At 58.0% G+C, this 26,805-nt stretch overlaps 1 protein-coding gene across 2 annotated transcripts; it reads left to right on the forward strand.

Moving 5' to 3' along the window:
• The first annotated feature begins 1,126 nt into the window (after window positions 1-1,126).
• On the forward strand, window positions 1,127-26,129 carry TTC38 (tetratricopeptide repeat domain 38). 2 transcript variants are annotated; one of them, XM_067698399.1, is made up of 14 exons: window positions 1,128-1,693; window positions 2,707-2,784; window positions 4,964-5,045; window positions 6,373-6,544; window positions 7,395-7,568; window positions 9,166-9,241; window positions 12,673-12,792; window positions 15,557-15,616; window positions 16,460-16,498; window positions 17,898-17,979; window positions 19,752-19,917; window positions 21,068-21,227; window positions 21,449-21,522; window positions 23,789-26,129. In XM_067698399.1, the coding sequence occupies exons 1-14, from the start codon at window positions 1,661-1,663 to the stop codon at window positions 23,880-23,882; spliced, it is 1,410 nt and encodes a 469-aa protein (XP_067554500.1). In that variant the 5' UTR covers window positions 1,128-1,660; the 3' UTR covers window positions 23,883-26,129. The 2 variants fall into 2 exon arrangements, with proteins under 2 accessions (XP_067554501.1, XP_067554500.1); XM_067698400.1 differs by lacking the exon at window positions 12,673-12,792 and having other exon boundaries at window positions 1,127-1,693.
• The last annotated feature ends 676 nt before the right edge of the window (window positions 26,130-26,805 follow it).

Genomic DNA, 26,805 nt, shown 5'->3' on the forward strand with positions numbered 1-26,805 from the left:
TTGTGAGGGAGATAGACTGTAGGTGGGCAGGAATGCAAGGAGACAGGCCAATTAAGCGGGGTCCAGGGAAATCAAAGGGACAGGCCTGACTTCTGGAAGAACACTCGGTATGCAAGTGAGCTGGTCCTGACTCAGTTTAGGGTTAGTGGTGGTGGAGGTGGTGAGCAGTGGGGAATTCAGAAAAGATGCACTTGTTAATGGACTGCCTGTCAGAGGACTGACTACATGATTTTCAGCGCCCTGTGAAAAATGAACATGTGGGGACGTTGTTCAAAAACTGTTAAAGATTTCAAGATGGCAACAGCTGAGCTTTCCACCAAGCACGGGGCCCTTCTAAGTGTGAGGCCCTGTATGACTGTCCAGGTTGCACACCCATGGCCACACCCAGGGCTTGCCTACCACAGCCCCTGATCCCACTGGTGGCTCAAAGCTGCTGCCACCAGCCAACACCAGCTTCCAGGCCCAGGCCCTGCAGGGGCACAGGTCTAGGGGCCTCCAGAAGGCCCTTGCAGGCGTGAGGGGAAGGGGAGGGAAAAGGTCACCTCACATTTTTTTGGTCTCAAAGACACTCTCCCTGTCTTACCACTAGGTTCTGCATGACATTTTTTTTTCTTAAATTCCATATATATGTGTTAGCATACGGTATTTGTCTTTCTCTTTCTGACTTACTTCACTCTGTATGACAGACTCTAGGTCTATCCACCTCATTATATATAGCTCAATTTCGTTTCTTTTTATAGCTGAGTAATAGTCCGTTGTATATATGTGCCACATCTTCTTTATCCATTCATCCGATGATGGGCACGCAGGAATAAAGACACAGACCTACTGGAGAACGGACTTGAGGATATGGGGAGGGGGAAGGGTGAGCTGTGACAAAGCGAGAGAGAGGCATGGACATATATACACTACCAAACGTAAGGTAGATACCTAGTGGGAAGCAGCCGCATAGCACAGGGATATCAGCTCGGTGCTTTGTGACCGCCTGGAGGGGTGGGATAGGGAGGGTGGGAGGGAGGGAGACGCAAGAGGGAAGAGATATGGGAACATATGTATATGTATAACTGATTCACTTTGTTATAAAGCAGAAACTAACACAGCATTGTAAAGCAATTATACCCCAATAAAGATGTTAAAAAAAAAAAAAAGACACTCTCCCTACCCGCCACTCCAACCTCTGCCCTGGAGAGGGTGCAGGGCAAGGCCCGACCACAGGTCAAAATGACCTCTGTGAATGTCTGCACGCGCGTGCGTGGCTTCCGAGTGGGACACTTAGAGCTTGAAAGCGACCGCTGTCCCAGGGCTCCTCTGCCTCCCAGGGGACTCTGCAGTCGCCTCCCAGAGGGTCCCCAAAGGGAGGAATCTCCCGGCCCGCCCTCTGGCCCTTCCGCCCCAGGCTCCCAGTCTGATTGGGGAGGCGGGGGCGCACACCAAAGCTGCTCGCCTCAAGCCGACTCGGGTTCCCGCAGCCCCGGAGAAGAGAGCCGGAGGGGTCAGCCGGGGGACCCGGCCCGGAGAGGTGGGTGTGTCCGAAGCGGACCAGTGAGCGAGCGGAGAGCGGGGGCCGCCCCGCCTCGCCCCCGGGACTCGACTCCCCGCCCCCAACCCGGAAGCCCGCGGCGGCGCGCGCAGCCCGCGACCCTGACACCGACCCAGCACCATGGCCGCGACCGCGCCCCTGCGCGACTGCCAGGTACGCGGAGGCCGTCCCCGCCCGGGTTCCCCGCGGCCCCACGACCCCGGGAGTGGCGGGATAAGCCCTGCCAGGGGTCCGGCGGGGACACGGACCCCGAGAGACGGGCACGCCTTCTGGGCGCACGGAAGGGACCAGAGGACCCTACTGTGACCCCCGCCTCCGGAAAATCTGCGGCGCGGGGCCCCGCCCCGCGGAGACCCCAGGTCCTCGTAAAAAGCTTAACCCGGGCGCGACACAGCGGGGACGCTGGGCATTAGTGAGGGTCTCCCACGGGACCCGCGGGGGCAGGGAGCCTGGACCCATTTTGCACTTGAGGAAGGGGCGTTCAGAGGAGCGAGGGGACCTACGCACAGCCACTCCGAGGAGCCGCCCGCTGGGCTGGCCGGAGTAAAGGTCATTTCTCCATACCGGGGAGTCGCCTGTCTGCGCCCCTGGCAAGACACCGACACAGCGATTACACTGAACAGTTCAGTTAGTTGGGGATGTTTCCTGAAGGTCTGAACTATCTGGTAAAGTGGGGAGATGAGAGGAATTGTCTTGGTGGTTGGCACCTTGCCAGCCAGGTGGCAGGACCACCCTCCTGGTTTTGCCCTCCAGCGCTAGCCCTTCTTCTGTCCTGGCAGACCTCCCTGCCGCCTGATCAGGGACTCCCCCTTACTGAGCGTCTGCTCCCTGGCAGACACTTTACAGTCACCCCATGTATCCTCCAGTGCCCCATTTCACAGAGGGGCCAGACAGGGGTCAGAGGGAGGACGTTGCCTGAGGGCACTCAGCTACTTAGAGGGCCCTGGGATTTGTGTCAGGATCTCTCCCACCCAGGCCTCAGCTCTCTCCACACTGCACCGTCTGAGAAGTCTGGGAGTCTGTGCCTGCCCCACAAGGACGGGTCTTATGGGAAGCCCATACCTGCAGGATGACAGACATTAGCATCTTCGGTGCTTGGGGGTTGGGGATTGCGTGTGTTTGCTTGGAGGGCTACATGGAATAAGACCCCTTCTTGCTGTGTGTAGGCTTGGAAGGATGCCGGGCTCCCTCTCTCAACCCCAAGCAACGAGGCCTGCAGGCTGTTTGATGCCACCCTGACCCAGGTATGCCCGTGGAGAGGAGTGGTGGCCCCTTCTGTAACGGTCCAGGGGGAGGTTTCTTAAATTGGTGAATGGTTTTTATTTTCATTAAAAACATTTTTTGGGGTGCATCTTACAGCTGCATTTATTCGTGCCACAAGGAAATGGTACTTCCACGCGTGCACAGTGATGCCGTAGCTCCCAGCTAACACAGCTTGCTTGAGTTTACAGCCAAACTGCTTGTCAGCTGATGTGCTCTCCAAGTAAAGCTGGTCAGGGATGACGTGAGCAGGCACAGGACTCGAAGCTTTCAAAACTTTACATCTTTATCCTGATTTTATAAGCAATGCAGCCCGTTAACCCCATTCCTGCCCGAATCTCCTGGTAAACTTGAATATATTAGGGCTTCCCGGGGACCTGAACGTTCTTCATAATGCTTTGAAGCATCCTTGCACAGGACCGATGGCTCAGGCCGCTCCAAAGCCCCACAGTCAATGTCTCAGAAAGTGGTGGATGCTTTTTAAATCGCACGCAGACTTGAGAAATCGACTGCAACAGAATCCATGGACCTGTACCCCCAGGGCGCGGGAACAGTTCTGCCTGCTCAGGGCATGGCTGAGAGGTCCCCCAAGTGGCAGGCGTTGGCCTGTGAGGGTGCTGAGGGTTTGGTATGGGGCTCCTCCGTTTAAGGCATGGGGCCCCACTCCTGGGGCTAATCTGTGAATATACTGCTCCCACCTATGGCTGTTCTAAGACCTTCCACCGTATTAGCAGTCATTTCTAACACCAGTGAAGGAGCCTATAGCCTTAGAACTAGGGGAGTCTCAGAGGTAAGGTCCAAGTACTTTGCTTGACAGGTGGGGAAACTGAGGTCCAGAGAGCTGAGCTGACCTTTGCAGTGAGTTAGAGCGGCAGGATGCACCTGGGTCTAGACACACTGATGGAAAACTAGAGCTGGGCTTTTTCAAGGGCGGTGAAATCGCTACCTACTGATTCTGTCCATGCAGCATAAGGGCCAAGGAAGCCTCTAGAAACATAAGGGCCATATAAGAAACTACTGGGGAAATGCCGTCAGCTTGCCAAGGGCCTCCACTGTGTGCATTTGAGCTCTTTGTCTGTTTTCCCCTTCCCGCAACTTCTGGCCTCTGCAGAGCACAGTTTGTTGCAGGGAAAGTTCCCCAGTGCAGCGGCAGCCACCCCACCTCTCCCCCCGCCCCTGCTGTGCGTCTGCGTCTCTGTGCCAGCTCCCTTGTGTCTTGTTAAAATACATGTGCTAATTCTGTGTAGATGTAAGTTGGACAACTGACAGGGCACATTCTAAAATCTAATGCTTTATTATGGTTTTAGGATTTTTAAAAATTAAGACCTGGGTCAGGTATTTTTCATTTAAAATGTGTTTGCTGGGACTTCCCTGGTGGTCCAGTGATTAAGAATCTGTCTTGCAATGCAGGAGACGCTGGTTCAATCCCTGGTCAGGGAACTAAGATCCCACACGCCACGGGGCAACAAAGCCCACGCGCCACAACAAGAGAGAAGCCCGCCTGCCACAACGAAATATCCCGCATGCCACAACTAAGACCCGACACAGACAATAAATAAATAAATAGTTTTTAAAAAATTAGGGGCTTCCCTGGTGGCGTAGTGGTTGAGAATCCCACACGCAGCAATGAAGACCCAACGCAGCCAAAAATAAATAAATTTATCTTAAAAAATTAGGCATTAAAAAAAGACTAGAAACAAATACACCAAATTGTCAAAAATGATAATGAGATGAGATTAAGTATATTTTTGATCTTTTGGCTTTCATGCCTCTTCCTTTCTGTAATGAATGTTTACTGTGATTCTTTTTTAAAGGAATGAATAGGAAGTAGCAAGTTTCCTATTTTGATACCCAGTGTCAAGGCCCCTCTTGGGGCTGACGAGGCCGACACTGTGGGCAGGTCACCTGTCAGGAAGAGCCTTCCTTTAGATGTTTGTTTTTTGGAAATGGTGGCCTCACCAGCCTTAGAAAATGTGCCTTGAGTTCCGTGTATTCAGCCTCTTCATATGAAATCAACCCAGTTATGTTTTCTTTGAGCCAAGGTCCAGAAAATACCAGTGTTCTAGAAAGAAAAAAAAAAAAATCAAGGTTTAGAAACAAGCCTTCATTTACATGAACTAAAAACTCCTTGGGGACAGCTTTGTTGAATCTTTTAAATTTCAGTACGTAAAATGGACCAATGACCAGAGTCTTGGTGGCATTGAGGGCTGCCTGTCAAAGCTCAAAGCAGCAGATCCGACCTTCGGTGAGTGATGCTTTCCCTGGGTTGAGGAGCCCCGTTTCACAAGTCCAGCCCTTCACTGTTTCCCTGACTGCAGGACTCAGCTGGGTTGGGGAGGGCAGGGCTGGTTGCAGTGACCAGGTTGGGAGGGAGGGAAGGTGATAGCCACCACTGTGCTTGGAATAACAGCTGCTCCCATAAAGATGCCAGGTTCTATAGAAGGTGTCTTTCAAACGTTCTCCTTAAGACACTGATCCCAGTTCTCATATGAGGAAACTGAGATTCAGAGAGAGTAGAGAGTAAGAAATATACCCAAAGCCACCCAGCTGGTAGTTGGGGCGCTGGGATCAGACAAGCCTGTCTCAGTCCAAAGCCTGGACCCCTCGGAACACAAGAACTGGCCACTGCAGCCTCTCTGGGCACTAGCGAGGCCAACCCCACAGCAGCTGTGACGGGGAGGGCCGACCTGGTGACAGGCTGCCATCACAGGCAAGCCGTGTGCGTGGCAGGCACGCGGGCGGGGTCAGCCCAGTGCCTTCTGGAACCCCAGGAGGGTGGCCCAGTGTGGGTGAGGTTCTGGGCTGGGCAGAAGGGCTGAGGACGGGAGGGCAGCAGGGACCCCCACTGTGGCCAGGTCCCAGTGAGGGCAAGGGGTGCAGAATAGGGGATGAAGGGAGCTGTCACGGGAGCCAGTGTGCAGGCGTGGGCTCAGGTTCTCCGAGCAGACCCTGGCCCCAGGTCAGAAGCAGGGGCCACATGGGTGGTCCTGGCACTGTGGTTGGGTCCTAGATCCCAAGCCTGGGCCAAAGACTGAGTTCCAAACGCCAGCAGATACCCTTCCTCTGTCAAGGTTGGGGCTGGGAAGCCCAGGTAAGACCTGGGGACCAGCACACCTGCAGCAAGGCTGCTACAAGGGCCACAAGGCACACCCCCATCTTCCTCGGCCCCCGAGCTCTCAGCGAATGAGAACAGCCAAGACAGGATCATGGTTTCTCTCCTCTGGGGACCAGCCCCCGACAGCATCTACCGCGTGGCCCTTGGGAGGCCCTGTGCTGCTGGTAGTGACAGTAGCAGCTGCGAGGGAAGCAGGTGGGGCTCCGGAGGAGCCCGTAGGCAGCCCCTAACCAGTTCACCTGGTGAGGGGGGCGCAGGGGCTCCACACGTTGGCACTCCCCAGAACGCCCTCCACGTGCCTGGTGAGGAGCTGAGTTCCGGGCTGTCGGTGGGGACACACCCGACCGGCCACCTGGCTTGCCCCTCTTGGGACGTTGGGTGTTTATTTCACATGCGGGGCTGGGCTGGGCTGGGTGGGACCGTCTGAATCACCAGCTATTTCCCCACCTTTCGCCAGCGCTGGGCCACGCCATCGCTAATGGCCTCATTCTGATTGGCACCGGAAGCTCCGTGAGGCTGGACAAGGAGCTGGACCTGGCTGTGAAGACGATGGTGGAGATTTCCAAAACTCAGACCCTGACGCGGCGGGAACGGCTGCACGTGTCTGCAGTAGAGACCTTTGCCAAGGGGTGAGGGGCCTCCCTGGCCCAGGGGCTGGCTCTCCGAGGCCACACTGGGCGATGCCACGGGCTGCCACTGCGCCGTGCGGAGGGGGCCTCGGGGGATTCTCACCCTGACTCCCGTGCCCGCCTGACTGAGAATCGCATCCTGCCTACTGCTCTGTCCTCAGCTGACTGCTGAATGAGGACGTGGTTGGTTAGGACTCCCAGGTTAGAATGCAAAGCAACTTATTGTGTCTCGTTAAATAAATTGGTTATTATTTTCATTACAAAAATAGTAGGACCACAGTACAGAAATAGATAAGAGATAGGAGAAAGAAGAAAACCGTCGCCCTTATGCCCCTGGCACTCACACACCTCTGAGCATCTGTCGTTCCCGCGGCTGTCCGTCCCCCTGTGTGTGGGAGTCCTGACCCTGGTGCCTGCCCCCAGGACAGCCCCTGTGTCTGCTTGGGCAGGAGAGATGCCCGCAGAGCTGGGTGACCTGAGCTGATGCTACAGGCGTTCTGAAGCAGTGACAGAGAGAGTTCTGTCCTGGTGTTCCTGGCAAGTGGGTGCGGATGTCAGCAGAGAGGTGGAATTCCACCTCTCAGCCTTCCTGAATCTGGTTCACAGTCTCAGGTGAAATTGTCTTTGGTAACTTCTTAAACTAGTTTTTTTTTTTTTCTTTTCTTGAATTAGAGAGTAAAACTTCCCACTGAAGCTTTCCAATTTTCTGAGCCACAACCTAACGTAGAGACTTACACGTATCTTTTAATCAGTTCAGTGCAGGCTGTGGCACTGCAAGAAATTAAGCCTTTTCCACTCCTCGTGTGTGAACTGTGTTCAGTGTTGCTGAGAAACTTCTCTTGGCTTCCAGGAACCTTCCAAAAGCCTGTGAGCTGTGGGAACAGATTCTCCAGGACTACCCGACAGACATGTTGGCCCTGAAATTTTCCCACGATACCTATTTTTACCTGGGCTACCAGGAACAGATGAGAGATTCTGTGGCTCGAATTTATCCCTTCTGGACACCCGACATCCCCCTTAGCAGGTAGGTGCTAGCAGGAAATCACATCGTTTCTGTTTCTTAGTCTCTCTCCTCTGCCCTGAAAACGTGGCAACTCTCCTGGCCCTGCCCTAAAACTAGTGAGACTACTGTTGTTATTTCCTAGTTCTTTACAGTGAAAAGTTGGGACTTCCCTGATGACCCAGTGGTTGGAACGTCACACTTCCATCGCAGGGGGTGCGGGTTCAACCCCTGGTCGGGGAACTAAGATCCTGCAAGCCGCGAAGATCGGCCAAAAAAAAAAAAGTGAAAAGGCTTCACGTCTTCATTTGATCTTTATCCCGTCCTGGGAATGAGGTAGTACTATTATGTATCAGTCAGCACAAGATAATTTTTGCCACAGTAACAAACATCCTCTAGATCTTTTTCTCCGAAGCTTATTACAACAAAGGTTAGTTTCTCACTGTCCATCATAGGAGAGCTGAGGCTCCACACCCCTGCCACTGTCGCCCTCCAGGATCCCAGCTGATGAAGTAACTGCTCTCGGGATACACCAGCTGCTAAGAGGGAAAGAGCTCTCCTGGGGGACTCACAATGGCATTAGTGCTCAGAGTGAAGGGTGTGCCCTGCAGCTCCCGAGCCACTGGTCAAATCCAGTCACCCACTCACAGGGGGCCAGGAAGTGCAACTCTACTTTGGGCTGGGAGGAGAGGGAGGCCTGGAATAACCATGAACAGCCCTAGGGACCACCACACATGATCACCTCCGTTGCATTTTAGTCATAGGATCGTTGTGAAGGTCAAGTGGACTAATAGATTGGAGAGCTGTATTAGTCAGGGTTCTCCAGAGAACAGAACCAATAGGGTGTGTATATCTGTATCTATATCTATACTATTTACATATATATATGGAGCGGGGTGGGGTGGGGTGGCGGGGGAAGGTATTTGTTTTAAGGAATTGGCTCCTGTGACTGGGGACTGGCAAGTCTGAAATCACTGCAGTCTCTGCCTTCGTCTCCACGTGACTGTCCTTTGTGTGTGTGTCCATGTGTGTCTGTGTCCAAGCCTTCCTCCTTCTCCTTTCTCTTATGAGGACATCAGTCATTGGATGTAGGGCCCACCCTAATCCAGGATGACCTCATCTTAACGTGAGCTTGTTGATGGTCTGCAGAGACTCTAATTCCAAGTGAGGGCATGTGTTTAAACGTACCATTTTGGGGGAGACACAGTTTGACCGACATGGGTCATGTTGAGGGTTGAACGGTTCTAGTGCACTTTTTTTTTTTTTTTTTAAAAGGGCTTCAAATGCTTGGCTTTTTATTTATTTATTTATTTATTTATGGCTGCGATGGGTCCCCGTCTCCGCGCGAGGGCCCTCTCCAGCCGTGGCCAGCGGGGACCACTCCTCATCGCGGTGCGCGGGCCTCTCACTGATGTGGCCTCTCCCGTTGCGGAGCACAGGCTCCGGACGTGCAGGCTCAGCAGCCATGGCTCACGGGCCCAGCCGCTCCGCGGCACGGGGGATCCTTCCAGACCAGGGCCCGAACCCGCGTCCCCTGCATTAGCAGGCAGACTGTCAACCACTGCGCCACCAGGGATGCCCAAGTGCACTTTTTTTAAAAATAATTTTCTTCTGTTTTCAGCTACGTGAAAGGCATCTATTCTTTCGGCCTGATGGAAACCAACTTCTACGATCAGGCGGAAAAGCTCGCCAAAGAGGTAAGTGGGCCCTTCCTGAGATGCCTGAGCCCTTGTGGAGTGGGGTCAGGTGGAGGAGAGCACGCCAGGCACGCTGCACCCCACCCACTCAGGACCTCGCTTCCTACCAGGAGGGCTCATGTTAACAGAGAGGGCAGCTCCCTCCCCTTTTCCCCACCCTGGGTTTGCAAAGCCGCCTTGCTCAGGAAACTCCCCACCCAGGCCATGAAGGCAAATGAGGCCCAGGGAGGTTCCGTCCACCCCTCTTGCTTAGGGTCACACGGAGTGGCAGCTCTGCCCGCCCCCAGCTCCGTATCTCCAGGGCCCACAGTTTGCGCTGCTGGACCCAGACTTTGTAAGTGGGGAAGCGAGTATCAGCGTCACTTCTCCCACCTGAGACCTCACGTGTCTAAGTGTCACTGACTTCACCAAGCCTCCAGGAGCTGACAGATGAGTGATGAGTGAGGCTTGTCGCCGAAAATTCAATGAACTATCAAGTTAAGAAAAAAAAATGGGGAATTTTATTCGAGCCAAACTGAGGATTGTAACCCGGGAAGCAGACTCTCAGAAAGTTCTGAGAACTGTTCAGCCTGTTAGAACTCAAAGGTACAGTCATAGTCATCTACCTTTTGGAGACAAAGGATCGTACATCAAAATGACATCCTGATGTTTTATGTAGAGGTCACCAAGGATACATAGCCCGATAAGCACGGACAGAGCCAGCGGCGAGTCACCATGACCCCCTACAGAGCTGGGGAAGAACACGTTCTTTTAAGAACTTACATTGCTAGAACCAGAAAAAAGGGAAGAATTGACGTTTACAGTCCGGCAGGAACTCCCATCTCTGAGGAGCACTGATGGATGTGTAACACCCGTGCGTACATGCACATCAGGGAGGGAGGGAGGAGGCCCAAACAAGCCCAGAGAGAGAACTTTATGTTTAACTTTTCTTGTCCTGCCTTAAGATATAAATTTTATTTCATCAGACTGCTTCCAGTGGGCCCTGACCTGGCGTTGGGGTCCTGCTGGCCAGCCCTTCTCTTGAGCACCGCCCCCATCCGGAGGGGCCAGCGGCCAAGGGTGCAGAACAGGGTGGGATGCTAAGCGCTTCCTGCCGGCCCAGGCCCCTCCTTCCGTGCTGGTGGAGATGGGCTGGCTGGCCCCGTGGACGTCCCTCACTCGCAGGCCCGGAAGCCTCAGCATCTCTGGCTCTCAGAGTCCCTCTCCAGCTCCTCCTGTCGCGGGAGTGGAAACTGAGTCCCAGGGAGGGGCCGCCACGCACAAGGGGGTGACAACCACTCCTGTGCCTGGCTCAGGGCCGGCACTCAGTGTACACGCCGCTCCGGTCGGCTCGATCCTCTGCAGCGGGGCATTGAACTCTTCATTGCCCAGAGGAGGGCGACCAGGCCCGAGAGGCCAAGGCCGTGGCCACACAGCTCACAGAAGGCAGAGCCACGGTCACCCGGGCCACCTGAGCACAGTCCTTCTTGCTGCCTGGACAGACCTGCTCCCCAGCACCCAGCCAGAGCTCTCCCCCCGAGTCTTTGCCCTAGTTGGCTCCCAGCACCCCTCCCTGGGAGACAGCCGGCACCCTCCGGGGGCCCACAGGGCCTGTGGGGTCTCTGACAACCACTCTACTTATAGAATAGAGCCCAGATTTGACAGTAGGATGATGGGTTCTGTGCTTTAGCCCTGAGTCAGGCCGTCGAGGGGCACAGGGAGCTTCACGGCAATCTGGGTGACCAGGCACCACCATCCAGGGGGCCAGCTGTAGGAAGGGTCCCCTGGAGACCTTGGCAGCTGGGCCCTCCCTCTGGGTGCCGTCTATGTGGGCACCTGAGGGCTGGCAGGATGGTTCAAGAAGTCAGAGGGTGACCAAAAGGTGCAGGTTCACACCTGCCAGGAGCAGGAAGCGGTGGCGTGGGGTGCCCCGCTCTGCTCCCTTCACGCCCCTTCTCCTTCAGGCGCCCACACTCTGACCCCAGCACCAGCCCACCACAGACAGTTACTGGGCAAGGCCAGGCCTCTAGGAGAGCAAGGGTGGGCTGCACAGGCTCCACTGGAGTCTGGAGACGCCTCACGGTGGTGATGCGTGGGCCTTGTCTGCAGGCTGAACGCCCAGGGCAGGAAGAGCGAAGGGCAGCTGTCAGGGAAGGAGAGCCGCAGCGAGTTCAGGGTCACGGAGCACTTGATAGACTGAGACTTAGGGCGGAGGTGGGCGGGCCGGGTGCCGGGAGCAAAGTCTGGGGGCAGGCAGGGCCGGATCGCTCTGGCCTTGTAGGCTCTGTCCCAGGGAACCTTGGGAGGGAGCCGGTCAGGAACCCCTCAGCGAGGGGGGAGCTTAATCCCAGCAGGGGGATGAGAGCGGCCCTGCTGCCCTGAGCCTCTGCCTTCCACAGCACGCTTAGCAGGTCCCTTCAGCCTGCTCAGCTGTGCCCCTGGGGTCTCCTGAAGGGTCCTGGTCCTGCAGGGTTCTGCCCCGGGCTGCCCGTCGTTCCCTACACATGTGGCCTTTCTCTGTGTCCCCACGTGGACTGGTTGGGCCCATGCAAGTCAGGGCTGCAGCAGGGAGGTGGGGCTTGCTGGGGACCACCTGCCAGCATAGACCCCGCAGCAGGTGCCAGGCCAGGGGTGAAGGTGCTGGGCTTTCCCAATTCTGCTTCTGTGAAAGGCGTGGGCGCCTGAGGTGGCAGGGCTGGGGGGACCCCGTGATCAGGTGTGGAGGACCTGGGCTCATGTGGATGGTCCACAGGCCCGTGGTGAGCCCCGGCTTACTGCTCTGTGCCAGGATGAGTAGGCGCTCAGTAGCCATGAGCTAAACTACCCGCCGTGAGATGGGAGTCGGGCCTCGTGTCCCGCCTGCCGTGTCGTCACCGTCAAGTCCGAGGGTCATCGGAGCGGCTCTTGTTGTTCCTAGCAGCGATACCAGAACGAGCCCGGAAAGCCACACATGTGGTCCTTGCATGTGTGTGGTCCTTGCATGTGTGCTAGTCGGAGGGGCAGCCGAGAGCCCCTGGAGCGCACACACTTGGTGTCCACTGGCCTCCACGGCAGTTGCGAGAGGAAGGCGGCCTTACTTCCCACCGCAGGGGAAACTGGGCAGCGACTGAGCTGTATGCAGGCGGCTGGGGCCCAGGGGGTTGGATGAGCCCCTGCTTTGGAGAGACCCCAGTGCCACCCAACTGTGTGGGCCCGGGCAAGTCACTTAGCCTCTCTGAACCTTAGTTTCCTCACCTGTGAAATGGGCAGCGATACCCTCTCCGGCAGCATCTGGTGTTTGGTCAACGGGCCGGTCCTTGGGGTCGTTATTTTGAGGCAGAGCCCAGGCCCCTTGCTTGCCCAGGCCCCTCGTGCCCCGGCACGGCTTGGGGACGCCTCGTCACCGGGCAGCCTGACTCACCCATGTTATCTCGACTTGTCCCCCACCCAACCCCCACACCCCCGCCACGTAGGCTTTGTCTATTAACCCGACGGACGCGTGGTCGGTGCACACCATCGCCCATATTCATGAGATGAAAGCAGAGGTCCAGGATGGATTGGAGTTCATGCAGCGCTCAGAAACCCACTGGAAGGTACGATTCGTGTCCGCCCACCTGCCTGGAAAATTCTATTTGTTCCTCCAAGTTAAGCCAGGGATTAACGGATGGAGGTACAAGGCGTGGCTTGGTTCTGGGGAGAACTCATCTTCCACTTGGAGGCGTTTCTGTCAAGCCACCGAATCCCCTGGGAACCCCACGGCTTCCCGACATCCGCTGATGTTTTGAAGGTGTTTCTAGAACTGGTTGTGGCCTGAGGTTGTAGAAGGAATGGATGAGAAAGGGGAAACGAGAGCCCAGCAGGGGTGAAAACTGTGAGCTCACCGGCCAGCAGACTGGACACAGACCCCGGAACCACAGAGCGTCCTCAGGGAGCACGCAGTGCAGCCAGGGCTTGATGGGAGGGACGACGGCCCAGCCACTGCCAGTGGGGCTGGTGTGCGGGGCTCAGGGCCCTGGGGAGGCAGCAGCGTGGATGCCATCCAGACCCCTCAAGCCCTTCCAGACCCTCTCCTGGGGCCTTAACACCCAGGGGCCTCCCTGCTCCCACCCCCAGCACCCGCCTGCGCCCAGCTGCTGTGGCCCTCCCTCTGCATGCGCCTGTGGTCCTTGAGTGTGTCTCTGGCCTACAGCCTGGCTACCTGTCCAGGTGCGGTCTGCTGCTCTGCCCTTTTCTGTGCTATGGTGGGCTTCCCAGGGCACCGCCGGCCAAGACAGTGAGTCTCTGCCAGGGCCTGGCACCGGGCAGCAGGTGCTCAGTGATTGAGCAAACCATGGAGAGACCAGGAACCAGGCAGGGAACAGGGGACTGGCATGGTCACCTCAGTTCCTCCCAGCAGCTCCCTGGCCTAGGACAGGCCAGCGAGAAGTAATTTACAAGAAGGCAGATTCCTGGCTTCTCCGAGAGGGGTATTAAGTAGAGCAGGCGAACTGGTGTAAGAGAACCTTTGAGAACTATAATCTCATTAGATTCACACTCAGATCTTTTCTTCTTCTTCGGCTGCCTTGGGTCTTTGTTGCCGCGTGTGGGCTTTCCTTAGTTGCAGCAAGCAGGGGCCACTCTTCGTTGCGGTGCCCGGGCTTCTCATTGCGGTGGCTTGTTGCAGAGCACAGGCTCCAGGTGTGTGGGCTTCAGTAGTTGTGGCTCGCGGGCTCCAGAGCTCAGGCTCACTAGTTGTGGCGCACGGGCTTAGTTGCTCCGCGGCATGTGGGATCTTCCCGGACCAGGGATGGAAACCGCGTCCCTTGCATCGGCAGGCGGATTCTCAACCACTGCGCCACCAGGGAAGCCCCCAGATCTTTTTAAGGATCCCCGAACGCTGGGCACGAGCTAGGCCCTGGGTGGGGGTGGGGGTACAGTGTGGGTCGGGCCCTTGTCCTTGGGCTCCCCCTGCAGGTGCTGAGTCTGGGTGGAGGGAGCGCAGAGTTGCCGTGTCCTCTGAGGGGGAGGCCGCGGAGGCGTGGCCAGGGCCAGGTCATTTGTATTCCACTTACTTCCTGCCCCCAGACTGCGATTTTCCTGGGCCTGGGTGCTTGAGGCCTGGCTCCACCCCAGGACGAGGCCGTGGTCCCTCTGAGCCTCGGTTTCCTTACCTGAAAACCTGCTGCCGCAACAACTGCGAAGCCCTTGCCCCGAAGGAGTCCCCATCGGTGTTAGTCCGACTGTAACAGGCAGCCTGAGATGGCTGGGGCCACCTCCAGCAGGCGCTCGTCCCCTGATGCCTGCACACGTCCCTGCAGTGGCTCCTGCCAGCCTCTGGCCTGGCTGCACAGCCCTGGGGTGGACGATGTGGCCTGGGGCTCCCTTTCCTCCTCCTCCAGCACCTGCCCCAGGCATTTGGCTGTGCCCCTCCCTGGGGACCCCACTGAGAGTCCCACCCAGACCTCTCTGTCCTCAAAAGGCCCGTCAAGTGGAGCGAGCAGTTCCCTAGCAGCGCATGACCGCACCATGCCAGGGGCATTCTTGGGGATGTGGAAACCCAGAGGAGGCATCCCACCCAACTCGGCTTGAGGGAGAAACAGTCAGGGAAGGCTTCCTGGAGGAGGCAACGTATGAGCTGAGTATTGCAGGGTGAGTAGGTGTTTGCTAGGCAGAGGACAGGGAGATGTAGGATCAGCTTAAGCAAAGGCGCCAAGGCCTACAGTGGCCTGTAAGGGAGAGGGGAGTTGGGTGGGTTGTCACCCTCAAATACAGGTGCCAGGTAGACGTGGGCCGTGGAGGAGGCATCGTCAGTTCCTTTCCAGGAGATGGGAGGTGGTATCCAGGCAGAGAAGGAAGTGTCAGCCGCAGCCCCGTAGGCTAGTGTTCATGGTAGGGCCAAAAGCGTACCAGCTGCAGCCGTCTAGATGTCACCCCATTCCCCTTATTCTGTGGGCTCTGACAGGACCTGCAGGGAGTTTGGCCCTGGGCTCACTGATCCGTAGGGTTTTACTGGATGCGTTGCACTGTTTGGAGGCAGTGGACCTGTGCAGCCGTTTGGATAGACATTCATTTTCTCCACTCCACACCCAAGGAAGGTGAGGCTCTGGTTCTCCTGCCTTCTCGCTCTGGGGCTAAGATGCCAGCCTGCCGCAGCCTCAGCATCCTCGGAAAATTCCGGCACGCCACTCGCCGAGGCTCAGAGCCAAAGGAGAAGATGGGGCGTGGACTCGCCGGCACAGGCCGGCCAGGGCGGGTGCCCGGGAAGTGTTTCCTGCGTTCAGAGCTGTGGCGCTCTGCATTGGCACAGAACAGCAGCTGCTTCCCGCCTCCCCCCAACAGGCTGTCAGATTTTCCCTCATTCTCTCGTTCTTTCCCCAGGACTCTGATATGCTCGCTTGTCACAATTATTGGCACTGGGCTTTATATCTGATTGAAAAGGTAAGATGACCGGCTGTCTTATCCTATAAAGATGTCCAAGGAAAGAAATATTTTTCTCCCTTTTGCTGTACTTTGTATCCTGTGGAGCAGTACGGTGTGATTGCACATTTCAAAGGTGTCCTGATGCAGCAGAGCCCTCATGTTTTCAAATAGCTTTTCAGGCTTAAACTACTTTAGGTATTCTGCACTGTCTGGACTTGGAAATCATGTGTATCGTGTGCCATTTGTGGAGACAGGGTAGCCCGAGCGCCTGCCGCTGTAGTGGACTGCTAGGCTCCCACCTCACGGACGTAGCTGAACGAACCATGGGACCCTCCGAATGCTTTGCCCCAGTGGCAGTGAGGGTGTGGGGACACCCTTGACCCCAGTGATTCCACCACTGGGTCCCATTTATAAGGGTTTGTCTTACAGTTTATCGTAGAGAAAATCTAGAAGCTCCCTAAATGTCCAAAGAGAAATGCTTGGAAGGTGAGGACCCTGTAATGACAGACAGAATGCAGTGATACAGTGTCTCCAAGAAAGCAGTGAACCCAACTGGCAGTAAGGAAAATAAAGGGAAAAACAGTCCTAGAAGAAACACATGAAAAAGCTGGCAGCCGCTTGACAAGCACTTCATAGGAAGAATAATGCTTTTGCAGAAAGGGCTCCCTTAGCGGCAGGAGCTGCTGCTGTGTCTTCTACACAGGGGAGCGAAGGGCTGGGGCAGAGGTGGGTTCCTCTCCTCCCATCCTGAGACCCACCACGGCTGTGGGGCGGGGGCTCTGTCGAGGTCATTTGCAATTCATGTCTCAGCATCACATTTCACCTCCTCCACGTGTTAATCCCGGAACTTCATTTTTCCAGGGCGAATACGAGGCCGCATTGACGATTTATGATGACCACGTAAGTCCACGCTTGCACCCGATTCGGTTTACTGCAGCGATTTACCCTTCAGTCTCTAACAGATCTTTGAGCCAGTCAGTGTTACCCCAGCCAGACCCACAGCTGGAGCGAGAGCACAGCTATTGTGTAAGACCTCCCGGCATCGATTCTCTCGCAGAGCGGTGTCAAAACCCAGAATGGGATTTGACTCTTTGCCCGTGGGCGTTGGTAGATTGCACATCTCATTTGGTCATCTCTGAAATCTCAGGCTTCCCTCCAGTCACTTTATTTTATTTTATTTTAAAATGTATTTGTATGTTCTTTTTTAAAAGAAAGGTCTTTGTTGCTGTGCGCAGGCTTTCTCTAGTTGCAGCGAGCGGGGGCTACTCTTCATTGCGGTGCGCGGGCTTCTCATTGCGGTGGCTTCTCTTGTTGCGGAGCACAGGCTCTAGGCACGTGGGCTTCAGTAGTTGCACCACGTGGGCTCAGTAGTTGTGGTTCGCAGGCTCTAGAGCGCAGGCTCAGTAGTCGTGGCGCACGGGCTTAGTTGCTCCGCGGCATGCGGGATCTTCCTGGACCAGGGATCGAACCCATGTCCCGTGCATTGGCAGGTGGATTCTTAACCACTGAGCCACCAGGGAAGCCCCCCAGGAATTTTTTTTTTCTGTAGTAAAATATACATACCGTATTTTACCGTTTTAACCAGTTTTGAGTGTATGGTTCTGTAGCATTAAGTATATTCACATGGTGGTGCAGCCACCACCACCATCCATTTCTGGAACTTTTTCATCTTTCCAAACAGAAACTCCTGGCCTACTAAACACTAACTCCCTATTCCCCCTACCCCTACCCTCCCTACCCCTAGGTAGGTTTAAGAGGGAAAAAAAAAGCCTAACTTGCAACTGCTGGGGACCCCACCATGGGCTTAATAGCAGAGCCTGGGGTCACAAAAATGCTTGTAATTTGAGGATCTAAACCCCAGAGAAAAACACTCAGTAAAGTTTCCTATAAGTCATCCTCTTGAGTTGTCGGGATTTCGTAGTAAAGAGTGAAGGGTGACGAGCTGTGTGCCGTGAGACGTAGACCAGCCGAATGTGGAATCGTGGTCGGGCGAGATGATTCTCTGCCGTCGTAGACCAGGGCTGGGGGCAGGAGGTGACAGGTGCCAGGGCCCGACAGGTGCTCCCCCAGGTGCCAGTGCGGCGGGCTCTTTCTCAAGTCTGTCCAGTGTCCCTTGGGCAGCTGGAGCGGCCCAGGTCCTCGGAGAGGGGAGTGGCCCTGAGAGCTGGGCTGGAGGGGACACTGGCAGTGGCTCCTGTTGGCTGAAGGCTGGCTCTGCCCAGGCCCTACGCACAGCGCAGAGGGCTGGGCTCTGGCCGTCCCTGCAGCCCCTCATCCCCTTCCTGCTCTTGTCTTCCAGATCCTCCCCAGCCTGCGGGGCAGCGGCGCAATGCTGGACGTGGTGGACAGCTGCTCCATGCTCTACCGGCTGCAGATGGAAGGTACCGGGTCTGGGCCTTCTCCTCTGGCTCTTCTCCTCCCACCCGACAAGGGGACGGTGCCACGGCCTGGGCTCAGGCCGGCAGGAGCTCATTAGCGAGTTTCTCCAGGGCCTGCTCCCGGTCCCGGGACGGCGCGGCTTCGGGTACCAGCGCTGAGGCTGCCTTCCAGCTGGCCTGAGGCCGGTGGGCCAGGCCACTGCTGCCCTTTCTCCCAGTTCCCTCCGCTCCTCGGTGTGTGGGCCTCAGGCTCCGAGTCCTGCTGGTACCTGCCATTCCCACAGCCTACCTGCCAGGCCTGCATGGCGCGGGTGGCGCCTGGCCACCTGTCCTTGGGTGCCACCTCAGTTTCTCAACTCCCTGGGATTTCAGAGGGAGAGTTTTCCCAACAGTGTCATGCAGTGCTCCTCAGGGAGCCTGGATGGGGTTGCCCATAGCCCTGAGGGCTACGGAAGGCTTATGGCCAACCACTGTGGTACCAGATAGCTCTCCCCTCTCCCCCAGGCTCAGCAGAGCCAAACCTGTACCCACTGTAGGGCCTGGGTCAGTGGGGATAAGGCCCGGGCAGGACTGGCTGTTTCCGGGGACTCTGGGAAGGCTTCCTAGAGGAGGTGAAACGTGAGCCATGGAAGGGAACGTAGGGTTTTGCCGGGTGGCGGCGGGACAGGATGTTACAGGTGGGAAGCAGCCTATCTGAAGCCCCCAGGACACAGAAGCCAGTGGCCTGTTATGGGGATGAGTGACGGAGTGTGGGGTCCGTGCGCTCAGAGGAGCAGAGGAGGCTGAGAGCTGGGGAGGGAGGGTGAAGAGTGTGGCTTTCATCTGGGTCTGCGGGGAGCCCGCGGGGCAGGGCTGGCCAGGCTCTGTCCAGCAGGGGGGCTGAGCCAGGGGAGGCCGGGCTGGAGGCCGGGGCATCCGTGAGGAGCTGGGAGAACAGTGAGGGGCTCTCACGGCTGTCCAGGTGATAAGGCCTGGACACCGGAACCCAGGCTGGTGGAGGCCTGTGTCTCTGTCCGGCCAAAACCATCGGAACTCGGTGGCGGGGGGGGCGGGCCTGGGGGCAGTTGAGTTCTGTTGACCCTTTGCCTGTGGAGGCGCAGCCTGGGTCCCCCTGAATTCGCTGGAGGAGGGGCCCAGCCTGGAGGCTGGGAGGCACGGTGTGGGTGCCTCTGGGCCGGTGGAGGGAAGAGGAAGGTCACTTGCTCCCTCAGCATGCAGAGTGGAGACTTCAGAGCCGCGTCCAACTGACAGGCGGAGAAACAGAAGTCAAGGGCAACAACAAGGTCACGGGAAGAGCCCGCTAGGAGCAGTAGGAAAACTCGGGTAAAAGTTGCAGGAGCGGGAGGGACAGGAGGCGGGAGGCGGTGGTGGAGAGTGGAGCAGAGGAGGGACTGTCCAGAGCTGGAGATCCGGACCCAAAGGCCGAAGGATGCTTCTTATGAATTCCGCTGTGCTGTGCTGTGTCAGGTGCCTGCCCAGTGAGAACCACGGGAAGAATTTTTAAAGTGGTTTGGGGTTTGTCAAAGGGTCCAGAGACCTCATTTAATACCCTTCCATAGCTTTTTTTTTTTTTTTTTTTTGCTTTCTACCTTACCCGTCTGCCATCTTTATGATTAAACAAAGTTAATATAAACCGGCCCCCAAAGCCTAAGCCCGAGGCCAGACACCGCCTGCCAGCGTCACCCGGCCTCCTCACCTGGAGCCGCCTGTGGGTGCCAGAGGCCCGTGCGCACAGCGCTCATGCCAGGCCTGCGGGTGTCCTCCCGTGTCCCCAGGGGTGTCTGTGGGTGAGCGGTGGCAAGATGTCCTGTCCGTGACCCAGAAGCACAGCCGCGACCACATCCTCCTCTTCAACGATGCGCACTTGCTGATGGCGTCCCTGGGCGCTGGGGACTCCCGGACCACGCAGGAGCTGCTGACCACCCTGCGGGATGCCAGCGAGTACGTGGAGGGCCCGGGGCCACCGGGGGGACCCCCACCCTGCTGAGAGGGCCCTGGGGGGCTGCTCATGCCACCCCTGCCCGACTGGGGGGCTGGAGGGCCCACTGGTGGGTACAGCCACACAGACGCCCGTGGAGGGCTTCTCGCAGGTGTGCGCCTCCTGGGTGTTTGTCCCCATAGGTGTGCATCCCCCGCAAGTGTGTGCCCCCAGGTGTCCACCCCCCACCCCCTGCCCGGGCATGCGTCCCCGCAGGGTGTGCCCTGCAAGGATATAGTTGGCTCCCCCAGGACATAGAGCAGCCTCTCCATCCCCTAGGCCTCAATGGCAGCGTCATGCACAGGGGATGCCGTGAGGCCCTGGAACCAGAGACACCCGCCGCTTACAGGGCCTCAGCTCTCTGATGTGAGCCTGTTTCCTCATCTGCTGGGACAGGCTGGTAGGAGAGTGAGGGGCAGTGACGCGGTGACACACACCCAGCACAGTTCCTGTGATTGGAGCCGGTTCCAATCACAGCGGGGGCCAGAGAGAGTCCAGGGAAGCGGGCTCTGCACAGCACAGGCCACCAAGGAGGCAGCCAGCCCTCATCTCCTGCCTGTAGGGCTAGAGCTGTGGGACCCATGAACCCTGGTGGTTTGTCCCGGGTGCCTGGGGGAGGGTGGCCACCCACGGCCGCTTGCCCTGCCCCTCCTCCCAGGGCTGAACTGCATGAACTGGGGGCTTTGGCTGGGGATGTAGCTTCAGGCCCCCGGCCCTCACGACCCAGATCGACCGCCACCTGAGGGCAACGGGAAGACAAAGCCTGCCACAGCTGTTCACTCCAGGGGCCGGCGCCGACTCCAGTGCCAGCCTTCACCTGCATTGCCCTGCGAGGGCGGCACTGCTACTCCCACCTTACAGATGAGCAAACCGAGGCCAGGCGTGGGGCATCCACCCAAGGCCACGTCGCAGTTGAACTGAGTTTAGAGCCCAGTTCTCTCCCCTCCCTGGCGGCTTGTCCTCTGTCAGGTCACCTGATCAAAGCACCTACTGTGTCAGGCACGGAGCCAGGGATGCTGGGCTGAGGAGGAGACAGCCTCCTCCTCAGGCGCCTGAGTGGGGGGGGCAGCACGAGGCCCTGCAGGACGCTGGGGGCACCCTCTTGGCTGGCAGGTCCCCGGGGGAGAACCACCAGCACCTCCTGGCCCGCGACGTGGGGCTGCCCTTGTGCCAGGCCCTGGTGGAGGCCCAGAGCGGGAACCCCGACGGCGTGGTGGAACTGCTCCTGCCCATCCGCCACCGGATTGTCCAGATCGGAGGCAGCAACGCCCAGGTGAGCCAGCAGCTGCGGTGCAAGGGCCAGTCCGGGAGCCCCTGTGCCCCACGGCCTCTGTCTCCGCGGTGTTGGCGCCCACAGTGTGGGAGAGTCCTTGTCATTCACATCCCCCAGTAAGCTTGTCCCTGAGAACAGGCTAGCCTGCAGTGGGGAGGGGGCAGGCGTCCCTATACCTCGTCCCACGTCACAGAGCCTCACGTGCCCACTTGACCTTTCAGAGAGACGTCTTCAACCAGTTACTGATTCACGCGGCCTTAAACTGCTCGTCCGGCATCCACAAGAACGTGGCCCGGTGAGTTCCTCGTTCTGGTCCCGAAGCCCAGCTGGGAACGACCCCGAGCACAGCCCCGTCTCACTCGGGGGTCTCCCCACAGGCTTCCAGGTGCCCAGAGGCTCCCGCCTCCCTTGGCCCGAGGTGGTGCCCACCTCTGAGGCAGAGATGCAAGGCTACGGGGGTGCCTGGTTCTCCCCCTGTGAGCGTCTTCAACTTGACCAAAGGATCTGACCACCCCCACCCCCAGGCCCCCCCTCCTGCCCTCCCAGCCCACTCCTCATTTCTGGCCACAGTGAGCTGCAGTTACTCTTTCAGGCCCCTGGGCCTTTGCACGTGCCACACCCTCTGCCTGGGACATCCTTTCTTCTCTTGCACCTGCTGACGCCTACCGACCCTTTGGGTCTCAGCTCACATTCTCCTACCTGTGCTGGGTGCCAGGGGCGGGGGGGGGCGGTGGCGGGCAGGAGACCCAGGCCCAGGCTGCATGTCACATTCTCCTACCTGTGCTGGGTGCCAGGGGCGGGGGGGGGGGCGGGCAGGAGACCCAGGCCCAGGCTGCACGGAGCTTACCTCTCCTGTGGGAACTGACACGAGGCAGCCAATGCCACAAATATGTGTAAAACTGCCACGAGGGCGGGCGTACTGCCCAAGACGCTGTGATGAGTGGGTGGGGGTCAGGAGGGGGAGGGTGCCTGGTGGAGGTGACACTCTCGGGGAGACCTGAAACCAAGCGAGTTTAACCAGGCCAGGGGTGATCTGGTTAGGAGGAGGAGTGTGGCTGGAGGATTGGGGGTGTCAGGGTAGGGGCACCCCAAGAAGAAAGCTCTACCCGTGAAGCCAGCCATCGCCGGCAGCCTTCGCTGTCCCACACCCCATTCACCTCGACCTGCACCAGCCCCTATGCTCCTGGGGGGAGATGTGACCCCCCCCCATCCCTTAGGCCCTCCTGGAACGCCGAGGGGAAAGAGGGGAGCCAAGGGGTGCCGGGTGGGCAGGAGGGGTGTCGTGAGGCCCAGCGAAGCTGCCGCTGCAAGTCCAGGCTGCACCGTGGGGCCCAGGAGGCCCTTGCTGGGCGCTCGAGGTTAGAGGTCAGGTGGAAAGCGCCAGTGTCCAAGCACAGGCACGGGCGGCCCACGGTGGGCAGGGCCCGGCTGCCGCGACGACCGTTCCAAAGCGAGCAGTGCAGGTGCTGGTGAAACAGGTGTGGACGCTGTGTCACACCTGAGTCTGGATGGACACGCTGGAAATGGTCAAACCCTGGAGCGCCCTGGACACATGCCCCTCGCTGTCCCCCTCCGTGGCCACGTGCAAAACCTCACGCATTTCTCTAGTGGTGGAGCCGCTTGGGGAGCTCCAGGCCTGGTGTGGCACCTCTGGCAGCTGGGCAGGGAGGGTGGGGCCCTTTGGACAGAGAGGAGGGTGTGGGCTTGAGCAGGGGAGCTGGGGCCAGCACACGGGCGGGGTGACAAAGTCCATGCTGGGGGGCGGGGGGTGCAGTAGGGGGTCTGCCCCTGGGAGTGCGAGGGGAGCCTGCTGCTGTCGGGGTGACAGGCACGCCCCCTCCTGGTGCCCTCCTGCCATCCACACACAGCTCAGCTCCCCTCCCGTCCAAGGTGGAAACGCTCCGCCCCCTGCCATGGTGTCCCTGCCCCAAGTGCCAGGCCCCGGCCCCTTAACCGCACCCTCAGCGCACAGAATCGCTGTTGTCAATTGTTTGGGGTCTTTGCCTTAAATGATTCTCTCTTTGTTGAAAGAGGTTTTTCCCACACCACCTCTTCTGCCACTCGCTTTCCTGGAACATCCTCAGGCGTGGCTCTCCCCCCGATCCCCACAGTCGTGCTCTCCCCACTGGTCCCAGCATTCTGTATGGCGGGAGGATGGGCCCCGAGTTCCTGGGGCAGACGAGCCCGCGGGGCTGTGCTCACCCTGACATTTTCTGCACGCGGGCGTTGCTGGGAGCAGTGTCGGGAGGCTCTTGGAACCCCGGAGGTCCTGGGCCAGTGCGAGCGCGTGGGGCTCTGGAGTCCACGCCTTCTCATCCTCACGTCTCCGCCCACCTTCCCTCTGGTCCCCACCCCTGGTGTCCTGCCTCTGGGCCTTTGTCCCTCTAGTCCCCTCTGCTGTGATGCCGTCCCCTCCCTCCACCACTGGGGAAGGGGAGCATCTTGCTCTCTGCCACTCGGGCCCCAGCCCGTGCCGCCTGTGTCCTGCCTTGGGGTGGCAGGACCATCCGCCCCCCACATTCTAGGAGGTTCCAACGCAGAGCCTGTCTCTGTTTCCCCAGGAGCCTTCTGATGGAGCGAGACGCCTTGAAGCCCAACTCCCCGCTGACTGCGAGGCTCATCCGCCGGGCGGCCGCCGTCCACCTCCTGCAGTGAGGCGGCCTGGCCGCCTGCCCCGCGGAGCCTCCCCGCCTGCCCCGCGGAGCCTCCCGGGCCATCAGACCAGCTGCCACACTGGCCTCGCAGGGCTACAAGTAGCTGGAGCCTGTCGATTAGGCCTGTAAAGGTGAAGCCCTGTAACCAGCAGCGTTACAGGAAGAGGGGACAGAAATCAATTCTCAACATGATTCTGAATCTTCTAATCCTCGTTAAGGGCCAGGGTGCAGTTCTAAGCAGTCAGAGCTGAGGTGGGGACCGCTGTTCCACTTGCCTTGCAAATTGTATTTTCCCAGGGGACCCTTATACCTTCTGGTCGGTCAGGGGTCGGAAGGGTTGGTGCTGGGCTCAGCTGGGGGAGGGGAGTCTCCTATGCAGCCCCTGGGGGCACCCCTCCCCTGCAGCCTAGGCTGCCTCTGGGATAAACCCCTTCATTCTGTCTTCCTCCCTGTATTCCAGGCAGGTTCTGTTGTCCGACCTTTTGGGTGAGGGTACTTGCCCAGGGTCACAGCTAGCGGAGGCCCTGGGGACATTCACCCCAGGCCCCTGTGCTTCCTGGGAGAGGGACCCCCATCTTGCTGCCTGGGGCCTCGGCCCTTCTGCTGTCTCTGCAGAGATGTCCTCAAGCTTCTCCCTGGGCTTTGGTGGTGCTGGTTTGGGCTTGTTTTCTCTTTATTCTAAGCTGGACTTCATAAAGGGGCCTTGGGTACCTGGTTTCCTTTGTCAGCCATGCCTTTAATCGTAGGAATGCACACTCGCTGAGCTGGTGGTGTGCTATCTGGGGTGTGAGGATCGAGCTCAGAGGTTGCCTTGCTGTGGCAAAAACCAAAGCATTGTGATGTGGCTTGAACAAGATCTGAGACAGTTTTATAAATGCTGCCTCGGTCTCCTGCCCCATCGGTAACCTGGCCCTGACGCCCCCCCCCCACCCCCGCATGCTGCAGGTCTCGGGAGAACGTGCCGACTCGGCCATGCTGTGAGGGGCGATACCAGCCCATAGATGTTTCTCAGGTTCCTTCAGTGCAAACTGAAATTAGCTAGAGACTCACGGGGGGCAGGTCTCCTGGGAGAGAGCAGACACCTGCAAATCGACTAGACAAATTCCTGGGATTAAAATAAATTAGTTAATCGGTTCCTTTGACTAACTGTTGCTGGGTGGGCATCTTCTATTTGTCAGGCCTGGGCTGGGTCCTGGGGAGACAGGCTTCTCCTTGAACTTGGGTGTGGGGCTGGGCAGTGAGTCAAGAACAGAGTAATTACAATGGGATTTCAAGAGAGGGGCTGTTAATCCCCAGGAGCTAGGGACACAACCCAAGGGAAAGCCTGCCTTCCCATCCAGAGCTGTCCCCTCCTGCCAGTTCCCCTGACAGAGCCTGCCCACGCCCCGTCTGCCCTCCCCGCTCCTGGTTCCAAGCAAGACACAACTTGGCCAGGGAAGCAGGAACTCTCGTCCCTCCTCCAGGAAGGCCTCTGCTCTCCCACTGCAGGCTGGTGCCCCACAGCCCTTGCTATTGCACCTTTCTCCCCAGCTGTGACCTCCTCAGATCAGGGACAGCATCTGGGTCCCCGCATCACCCAGCACAGAGCCTGCACTGACTACCTGTCAGTGAACCCATGACTGGTGAATGACCCCTTGAATGAGTGCATTAAAAAATGAAGCAGAATCTACTGGGGAAAGGAAGAAACGAATCTACAGTGGGTAGGCCATTGATAGAAGAGAGGAGGAGACCAAGAGAAGAGATGGATGAAGATATAGCAGCAACAACTTGTTAACAATTGGTGTGTTTACTAAGCACGTCGTACGTGCTGCCGTGATACAGGGGGAAGAGCATCGGGAGTGGGTGTTTGGGGACCCTCGCCCCCAGCAGGCACCCACAGGGCTGTGGGGACCTGACAACTGGGCCAACAGCCCTCGCGTCTAGGACCCTCTGGGCTCCTGCCACGGTGGCCCTGTAGTCATGAGTCAGGCAAACCCAGGCCTTGGGACCATGGACTGAGCAAAGGCCACACCAACCTGGCTGCTGTCTTCAGGAGGCCCTGGCAGGCCGAGGGAGGTGTGGAGCTCCCGGGCCAGTGGGCCCAACAAAGGCAGCCTGCTGGAAGCTGAGCGGGACCCAGAGAGGCCGCTGGGGGGACAATCTGACCCAGGACCCTCCTTCAAGCCCCTCTCTCCTTCCAGGCCAGCAGCCAGGGCCATTCCTGGACTTCCCTGTTCCTCAAGCTAATAAATTATTTTTCTGAAGCCAACTTGAAGCTGGTTTTCTGTAACTTGCAACGCAAAGGCTCTTGACCAATACCTGCAGCTGGGATTTGCACCTGGGTCTGTCTGGCCCCATCTTTCTTCTCCACTTAAGCAGGATCCTGAGCAGATGATGGAGCTCAGAAAGGAGCCATGGACAGAGGCTCAGGGAGGAGAGCGGGGAGACTAGCCCATCAGAATGCAGTGGAGGCGGAGGCAAAGAGCGAGGCTGAAGGCTGCAGAGGGAGCCCCCAGATAGAAACGAGGTGTCAGGGATGCCAGGACTAAGCCTAAAGGGGTTGCAGAGGGCAGGCTGTGCTCAGGCCCTAGACGGGTTCTCCTGGTCCAGGGGTTATAAACTAGGATGTCTGGTCACCCAGAGCCCCCCGGGCGCTCCTCGGGGCAGGGACGGGTCTTCTTAAGCTATTAAGAACTGACCCGTAACGCTTTACAAAGCAGGTAGATGCACCTATTCTGTTTGGTCGCCACGTCAACACCCTACGATAGGAATTTGATTTTTACTTAGGGATGAAGAGCTGGGATCAGAACCATGTCCCTTGCAACGTGTAGCTGTCCTGATGCCGAGACTGCGGTGACACCACGCGAGCTCTAGGGAACCCTGCCCCACGCTGCGGGATCACCGCAGGTCCGGGGCGGACCTCGGGCAAGCAAAGAGCTTGGAAG

The sequence above is a fragment of the Pseudorca crassidens genome, chromosome 11 (genome assembly GCF_039906515.1).
Source record: "Pseudorca crassidens isolate mPseCra1 chromosome 11, mPseCra1.hap1, whole genome shotgun sequence".
Taxonomy (NCBI): Eukaryota; Metazoa; Chordata; class Mammalia; order Artiodactyla; family Delphinidae; genus Pseudorca; species Pseudorca crassidens.

What these genes read in the sequence shown, in the direction of transcription:
- TTC38 (XM_067698399.1), top strand. Translation starts at nt 1,661, where the DNA reads ATGGCCGCGACCGCGCCCCTGCGCGACTGCCAG. An exon ending in TTGATGCCACCCTGACCCAG is followed by an intron (nt 2,785 to 4,963) that starts GTATGCCCGTGG and finishes TTTAAATTTCAG; the next exon opens with TACGTAAAATGGACCAATGA. An exon ending in GTAGAGACCTTTGCCAAGGG is followed by an intron (nt 6,545 to 7,394) that starts GTGAGGGGCCTC and finishes CTTGGCTTCCAG; the next exon opens with GAACCTTCCAAAAGCCTGTG.